The 9,166-nt window shown below is 42.7% G+C and overlaps 1 protein-coding gene across 1 annotated transcript in view; it reads right to left on the reverse strand.

Moving 5' to 3' along the window:
• ACSF2 (acyl-CoA synthetase family member 2) overlaps positions 1-8,960 on the reverse strand; it is an 80,007-nt gene extending 71,047 nt beyond the window's left edge. Inside the window, exon 1 of the mRNA XM_060252468.1 lies at positions 8,445-8,960. Within this exon, the coding sequence (XP_060108451.1) occupies positions 8,445-8,539 (95 nt within the window). The 5' untranslated portion in view covers positions 8,540-8,960. The remainder of the gene's footprint in view (positions 1-8,444) is intronic.
• Between the last annotated feature and the right edge of the window lie 206 nt (positions 8,961-9,166).

Consider the following 9,166-nt stretch of genomic DNA (forward strand, 5'->3'; position numbering starts at 1 on the left):
CTATGTGGTTACTCAAAATAGCATTTAAAATCTGAGCATTCATTCCAGCTTTTTCTTCTCTCTCTCTCCAAGATTCTTGGAGCAGAGCCCAAGTGTTGTTGGGTTGGGTTTTTTTTTTTTAAACATTGCAAAGCACAATATGCATTTATAGTGCGGTAGTAATTAAAGTTTGTCATCTACCTATGAGACAGTAGGCCTTGTCAAACAAGTAACTTGCAAATGTTTTTTTTTTTTCATTGAGACACTGCCAGAAGAAGTTGTCAAATCTGCACAGTGCATTCCTAGGCAGAGTTGCTTCATTCTAAATCCATTTAAATTAATGGGGTTAGGCTCGTCATAGGATTGCAGTACCAGAAAGTGTTCTCCTTCCCACGGCCTCTCTGTGACTTGTCAAACCAGTCATATGCTCGTTCATTTGGAAATAAACTGCCCGGTAGGCTTTGTTCTCAAATAAGCATGCACCATGTGCAGTTTTTTTTTTTTTTTAATTTACAAAGCTTCTTACTATTATGTGTAGAAAAGACATTAAGTATAAAATTAAGAGAGAAGCCTAACTAGGTGGTATAACTAGGTGATTGGAGGGCTCGGTATGGATAGAGGTGGTTGGACAGGGTGGTGGAGGCTGCACCATTTCCCCTTTAATAGAATCAAGTACATGAGAACACACAAGCCTGCTGAAACAAGGTACTGAACTTCCAAATTACTGTGTTTGTGTATTCTTAGTGCTGCAAGGGACAAGGATGGGGAAAAAAATCAGAGTTTGTTTCCTGCTCTTCACTCCATCCTACCAGCCTCTCTGGGCACTAGCCATCACTAGTGACATACACCTAATCAGACATGAGTCTGAAGCGAGTGTCTGGTAAACTTCTATGAAGAAACATCAGGTTTTATCTGTGTATTCATGTCATGAACATGCATGCCTTTTAACTATATTCCAGCAGTTGCCCAATGAATCCTGAGCCAGAAGAGGGCAAAACATTATTCAAAAAGTACTTTTTTAATGGTCTGTGAAACAATTTAGAGATTGCAATCCATTAGTCCTCTCCTTCATTCCAGATAACGCTGACAGTTCTGTTATATTAGGGGCAACCACAAAGAAAGCCATACATACTTCTTGTTACAAAGGCTCTGAAGTCCCAAACTGAAGGAAGCTGGAGTACAGTCCACAAAGATTATGTCAGAAGACAAACACGTTTATCTGAGAGGCGATCTTTCAGGTATGTAGACCTAGGCCATGAAAGGCTTTAAATGCCAAAAGGAACACCTTGAAAACACTGAGAACCAATGCACTTGGTAAACTGTTATCCATCTATACCCACACAAAGGTCGGATGCAGCGTTCGTCACTAACGGTAATTTCTGCACCATCTTCCTCAGCAGTCCTATGAAGAGAATTTTACACTAGTCAGTCCACATGTATCAAGGACAGACTACTGTAATATGCTTACCATGGGACTGTTCTAGAAGACACAGTGCAGAAATTGCAGGTAGCCTAGGATAGGGTAAAGTGAGTATATCTGATAAAAGGCACCCCTGACTACTTTAGCAACCTATTTATCTATCTGATAATGTGCTAGATCTGAGGCATTTTTTAAAAAATACAGTTCTGTTAAAGATCAATGGTTGCTTGACAGCTTTTTGTCTTTGTAAATGCTACTCTTCAGAACCTGCTGTTCTTGGCACTAGCAAACAGGCCAACAGTTCTACCAGCTTCTTTTGTGAGCATGAAATTGGCTTACAGGGATACAGATGGAAGCGGGAGATGGGGTAAATAAAGAAGATATTGCTATGAAATAATAAATGTTAAACAGAGAAACTGTCCCATTCAGGTGCCCAGCTCAGCAATCATAAGTGTTCTACCATTGCTGACTATGCAAGAATTTCAAAATTTCCTACATTCAGAGAACAATTTTCTGCACTTGCCATGGTAACAGGACCTGAATAAACAACTAGTAACTGGCAAAACTTGGTCTTGTCGGCATATGGCCAGATACTTGCAATGCAGAAGGTTAAAGGAAAGCTGGGTATAGAGAAAAGTATTACTAGGTGAAAAGACCTGTCCCTCCTGATGAGATGTTTTGTCCTGCCATTTGTCCTGCTCGTCCTGCCTGACGAGAAAATTTTGTCATGCCATTCTGCGTGTGCTTACAGGATAACAAAATGCAAAGCAGAACAAGGCTTGGGTAACCTTACTTTTTATGTAAATGCAGACTGTTTAATAAGAGAAAAAAGTATTAACGGCTCAGATTTCTCCTGCGTTCAAGGTGCAGGATCCTTTATATATGATCACACTATCTGCATGTTCATCAAAACCAGTGTGCTGTCTATTAAAAGACCAAGGTACTGATTCTACAAACCAGTATTAAGCAAAGGAATTTAAGCTTTCAAATATTTATCCTCTCTAAATCTGAGGTCCAAACTGTAGAATACCTGGGTCCCCAGACAGAGACTACTGAATGAGGAATGAATTAACACAATTTTAGCACAAGCAGCAACACAATCTTCTTTAACAGTAGCATCTTTTCCATATTCTAGAACTCAGATCAATGTGATAGGTGGTGGGATAGAACTGGTAGTTTGAGGACTTGAGGGCAAGCCCTCAAACTACTAGATCCTTAACCAATAAATAGAAGACAACAAGGCTTATGGGGGGGAGGGGGAATCCCATCTCCCCCTGCATCACTGAGTTTGGTGGAGTTGCATACCCCACCACCCACCTCTGAGGCTAGCCTTATATTTATGAGCATTGGTCCACTCCTAAAGGAACTATGGAATATACTCTCAGATCGAAGAGGAAATAATTTCAGCAGGAGTGAGATGAGTATACATCGGGATTTATACTTTGGACAATATAATTTGTAAATCCTTTGCTTTTGCATTACACATATGTTTATACTATATGTTGGTTTTGGACCACAAACCAGACAATATAAACCTGTAGATGAGATGAACATAAATTATTGGGTTTTATATACTTTATTTGCATTATGTGAATCTTTATAGTGGCTTGAACAGCAGTTGGTATTTTTTTTTACTAATTGTACAGAAAGTGGGCTACAAAGGTAGAAGAAATGCAGTAAAAGTAAGGTGAAACATACAATAAACATTTCAACAGACGACAGCCCTTTCCCTAATAAAAGTGACCTCCTGAGCGGTTTCATTTTACAACAGTTGTAATCCTTTCATAAAAATGCCTTCCTGAATATTTCTGTTTTGCACATACTGAGAAATCATAGAAGGGGAGGGGGAACCTTCTCACATAAAGGGAGAAAGATGAGGTATACTGAACCAAAACTGTGGCAATTTGTGACAAGGAAGCAAGGCGTGTTTGATATGCGTATTAAACATATTTGCTTTTCCTGCTTATGATGAAATGATACTTCACTCTGATCTCTGGATAAAAACTTACAGAGTGGCAAGATGAACTTGCATCTTGTGTGATGGAGCAGAGGTTAACTTAAAGCCACCTCTATGGGCAGGCAAAGGGCTGCAAAATACCTTTTTTGATCTAGCTTTCCGTTTGCCCAGGTAACAGGATATCAATTCATGTACTGATGGAGATAGCCAGAAGAACAAAGGGCCTTTCCTGGGGCCCCAGGAGAACTCCTCATGGAGATCTAGCACCTTGACATCTGGGCCAGATGAGTAAATTCCACATTTCATATGGTAGAATGAGAGGCCTGCAGGAATTATTTTGCTACATTGCTCCATCACTTAGAAAATAGTAATTGTCATTCAATATCAATAGGTACATCTCATTGCTTTTTCTAACTACTTCCCCTCTTTACACATCGTATCACATACCAACTTCTCCCTCTCTGTCCTAGTTATTTTTTGGCTCTCTTAAAGCACAATCTTCTAAGCCCATTGATTTAGAAGGGTGTAGCTCTGCTTCGGATGGCAGTTTCCTTTCAACTGAGCCTATGCATTGTTTATTTGGGAGGCAGGGAAGCCCCACCAAAGTGAGTATGAATTTATTCACAAGAAAATCTCACTTAATTTGGTAGAAGTGATTTCCCAGTTTCATTTTTTGAAAAGTAATTTTATAGATCCTTCCATTGTCAAGATAAGGGGAAAGGCAGATCTCAATGGAAGGCACGCAAGACTTACTTTTTTTTTTTTTTCCAAATAAAGTTGGGAATTCAGAGAACCTGTTACATTTATTGAAATAATGGTCCATCAATATAACAATAATAAATGGCTGATTTTTACAAATGATCCAGGAGCCCTGGGGAAGAAGAGAAGACAATTGCTGGGAGACTGGGGCAGGGAAACTTGCCATCTGGAAGCCCCATTGCCACAGTGCTTTATCAGTAGCTGCGGTGGCTTCTTCAGAAGCCCGTCCTCATGAGGCAACCACAAGCACGTATTTACTTAACAGCAGGAAAAATAAGTCTGTCAACAAAAAGGGAATTCCTGATGTGCACAAATGTTAGAAATTATAAATCTTAAAATGTATACTGGAAGTTATTATTACGTATGCGACATCCTTGTGGGGTTATCCTTTATTAGGGTTTCAGTTTGTGACAATGGAAGAAAAGGATTTCCAAGTGTATTCAGCTTGGAACTTGGCCCCCTACCTTGACTTGACTGATCTTGCCACTAGATCCATGCCGTCAAGACTAGATTACAGTAATACAGAGGGGTCTAATTCATTTGTTACAAGGGCCAGATCTGACATAAACGAGACCTTGTTGGACTGGGCCATGTGTCACAAAATGTAATGCCAATAATGGAGATATAAGCTTTCTAAAGGACACAGACAAACATAGTTAAAGACTTTTTAGAAACTTAAAATAAAATATGCTTAAAAGATTAGTACTCTTGCAATATTTTGTTTATTTAACAGTCTCTGAAACCTGACACTTCTTGCTCTGAATTACTGCATCAAAAACTGGAGACAATGTCTGTGCTGTAGCAATCCTGAGTATGTTGTTCAGGTGTGTATCTGTAAGTCGTAAACCTACTTTTGATTTATTGACATTCATTACAGAAATTCATGGCCAATGCTTTGAGCCTAAGACCCAGAGGAAAACATGAAATGGCTGGGCATTGTGAGCTTTTGTACATAAGCTGCTTCACATGCTAGTCAGCCAATGGAGAAAACAGAGGCTTTGCTCTGTAGCTTAATTGAGCAAGCCTGGCAAAGCAAGCTGTGATGTGGATGGAAGCAAGAGAGGGAGAAGGAAGCAGTGAGTTGCTTGCAAACCTGATAGGAGCCCTCCAGGGGTCTGATTTGGCCCACAGGCCACATGTTTGACACCCCTGCTCTACATAACGCTCTCTTCAAAATCAACATGGAAACTGCAGTTAGCACAGAATGGCTGCAGCCTGGTTTTTATCAGGAACTGGTTGGCGCCTGCATATTACTCCCACTCCGCAGTCACTCCTTTGGCTGCTCATTAGTTACTGGGTTCAATTCAAGGTATTGGTCATCACATACAAAGCCCTTCATGGCCTTGAACCCTTATGTCTGGAGGACTGCCTCTCCTATGCCCCACCATGACATCACTCACCTGAATTTGGCTTTCTACTGATGCCACCATGCAAATGGGTGAGAGCAACAACTGCCCACACATCAGTAAGGACTTTCTCAGTTGTGGTGTCAAAACTTTGGAACTCCCTCACCAGGGAGAACTGTCTCTCTCCATCTTTTGGTCATCCACCAACAGGAGAAGATAAAAAAATATTATATGTGTATGTGTGTGCGTGAGAATGTGTTTGTGTGTACCCGCAAGTCATGGTGACCTCTGGTGACTGACCCTGACTGGGGGCCTGGAGGATATTCAGAGAGGTGGCTGAATAAAGCCTGTCCCCACCTCCTGGTATTCCAAGGAGGTCTCCCATGCAAGGACTTGTCAGAGGTGACCTTCCTTAGATTCTGAGACCGGTTGAGACTAGGCTTGCTTGGGCTATCCAGGTCAGGGCTCATACCCCCAGTAACTATTATTGGCCCTTCTCTCTGATTTTGGTGTTATTAGTGTGTTTTTATTGAATTTTGTTATTTATTTAATTTATACCCCACTCTATCCCACAAGTGGGCTTAGGGCAGCTTACAATATAAAAACCAGTCAGCAGTAAAACAATAAAATGTAGATGGCAGCACAAATAGGACAAAGATTCATGCCTCCTATCAAGCAGAAAATAGGTGCCCCTAGAAACTCAGTGTCCAAATAATATCAGAAACAGAAGGGCACTCGAAGAGGTGCAATGAGCAGGGGAGGCAAGAATAACTGAACTATTTTAATACTGTTTTAAATATGTAAATATTTTCACGTTCACTGCCTTGGAAATCCTAAACAGGTGGAAAGGTGGCATTGAAATGTTTTAAATAAAATAATAAATACATGTATTATCTGTTGCTGCATGTTTTTTTATCTTGCTTTCACTGAATTATATTCTTGCTTACCTAATACTTTGTCTGTATTGTTTAATGTAGCATTTAAATAGTTATGCCTTATTTCACACTTCTGCAATCCCAGTTCTATTACTTTGTTTGCTAGACGTCTCCTCATCCTGTTGATCATGCTCTTACGTTATGTAATCTGCCCTGAGAGTAACTGAAAAAGGCAGACTATTAAATTACACAAATAAAATATTCTATTAACGTATTTCCACACCACCTTCTAACCCAAGGTGGCTTACAGTTTCAGAAATTATAAACATAAAAGTCCCACTGAATTGTAAGTATGACACACATTACAAACAGCCCCATCTCCTGTGAATAAAAAAGAAGAAAAACCATTTAAATGCTGTATTTTTGCACTTAGCCAACAGGAAACTAGCAACTTGGCTGATTTTTTTTTTACATCTGGGATATGCAGATAAGGCAAGCTAAATGTGCACAAGTAGAGACAAGTACGAACTGCAGAGTTCATTTTCTGATGAATCTGCAACCCAACAAGACCTGCCAAAAATCATCTCTGATCTTAGCAAGTGTGCCAAGAAAAGTACAGGGTCCTTAAGGTAAGAGCCCTTTAGGGCAAACCACCAGCTCTGTCAACCACAGCCAGAAGAGCAATGGAGCTTGGAAATGCCGGACCCTCTCTAGTCTAGTTGGTGGGTATACCAAGAAAAACAATTAGAAGTAGTCAAAACTAACCTCTTCCTTGATTTTACATAAGAACATAAGAGAAGCCATGTTGGATCAGGCCAACGGCCCATCCAGTCCAACACTCTGTGTCACACAGTGGCCAAATACACACACACACACATATAAATGAGCATATGAAGCTGCCTTATACTGAATCAGACCTTTAGTCCATCAAAGTCAGTATTGTCTTCTCAGACTGGCAGCGGCTCTCCAGGGTCTCAAGCTGAGGATTTTCACACCTATTTGCCTGGACCCTTTTTTGGAGATGCCAGGGATTGAACCTGGGACCTTCTGCTTCCCAAGCAGATGCTCTACCACTGAGCCACCGTCCCTCCCTATACACACACTGTGGCTAATAGCCACTGATGGACCTCTGCTCCATATTTTTATCTAACCCCCTCCTGAAGCTGGCTATGCTTGTAGCCGCCACCACCTCCTGTGGCAGTGAATTCCACATGTTAATCACCCTTTGGGTGAAGAAGTACTTCCTTTTATCCGTTTTAGCCGGACTGCTCAGCAATTTCATCGAATGCCCACGAGTTCTTGTATTGTGAGAAAGGGAGAAAAGGACTTTAAAAAGCACACCCAGAGGCAACCATGACATTGACACGTAGGAGTTTCATTTGGCTGGCTTTGATTCAAAGTTGCCTCAACTGAGCTCCAATGCTGTTCCCACAGAAATTGGGGAGGGAATGCCAGAATTATGCAGATACTCTCTCACAAAAGAAAGATCCATAGTCCTCCATTCAGTGCACCACAACACATTAAAAAAGATCCACGTTTTGAAAAGAAGGCTGACATTCATTCACTCACTTCCTACTCTCCTCCATGCTCTCTGCTGCAGCAGCCTGCCCCTGAATTAATGAACCCTTGCTATATCTCCAGACGCGTCCAAATATAACATTCCCCTCCCCTTCTCAAGTGCACAACTCTCCCTGACCTCTCTTGAACTCTGTCCTCGAAATACCTTCATCCCATCTTCCCCAGCAAGCCTCCTTCCAAGATTTCCTGTCCTACCATTTCCATGCCGATTCTGACATCCATTCATCCGTCTTTTTTTTCTTTTTTTTAACCCCGTGTCTTAAATGTCTTGCGACAACTTACTCCTAGATCCCTCCAACAGAAGGCTTCAAAGCAATCGGGCTCCCTCCCTGGCCCCTCTCGCTCAACTCTGCTCGCTGTCGCCCCACTTCGCTTTCTCCAAGCCCTTACATTCCTGCAGTCTCTTAACGTTGTCCTGTTGCTTCAGGCCAACACGGCGACCTACCCGGAGCTTTCCTGCATTATGTGACACTCCCTTTTACTCCCCCCCCCCAAAAAAAAGAGTCCTCCTCTATCTCTTGGCCCTTTACCTGAGACGATGGATGCCCCGGAGGCCGGTTCGATTCCCCAGCGCGGCCAGCAGCTCCCGAGTGGCTCTCTTCAGTGGGCCAGTTGCAGAAGCCATGTGTGCGGTGCGCGTCCGGAAGCCTCCCTGCAGAGTGTAGCTGGCTACCCCCACCACCCCCTGATGCCTGAGCTTCTCACCCGAGCGCGGAAGCGCCACCCACAAGCCGGGAGCTGGAAAGGGCGGGGCCGCAGGATCGAGCCCGCCCAACCGCGGCAGAGTAACGGTCTGCGTGCTGGACAGGAAGGAATCTCTTAGGAAAGGAACTTTCAGCCTACTTTCAGCAAAGTCGCTCCTGGGCCAGCAGCTCTGCTTTTGAGAGTGCCCAGGCTACGCAGGCTTTCGCACAACGCTTGAAACGGAGCTGGTCGATTCCAGCTTTGAAAAGTCCTCGATTCCACCACGCGCGCCCTAAAGGCGCCGCTGAACTTGGAAGGAGCGGAGCGCTGCAGCCTCTTCTCAAGAAAAGCGAGGACCTGTTGTAGGGTTGCCAAGTCCAATTCAAGACATATCTGGGGACTTTGGGGGTGGAGCCAAGATCAAGGCTGTGACAAGCATCATTGAACTCCAAAGGGAGTTCTGGCCATCACATTTAAAGGGACGGCACACCTTTCCAATGCCTTCCTTCCCTAGGAAATAGTGAAGGATAGAGGCACCTTCTTTTGGGGCTCATAGAATTGGATCCCC

This window comes from Heteronotia binoei, chromosome 13, assembly GCF_032191835.1.
Source record: "Heteronotia binoei isolate CCM8104 ecotype False Entrance Well chromosome 13, APGP_CSIRO_Hbin_v1, whole genome shotgun sequence".
In the NCBI taxonomy this organism is placed as follows: domain Eukaryota; kingdom Metazoa; phylum Chordata; class Lepidosauria; order Squamata; family Gekkonidae; genus Heteronotia; species Heteronotia binoei.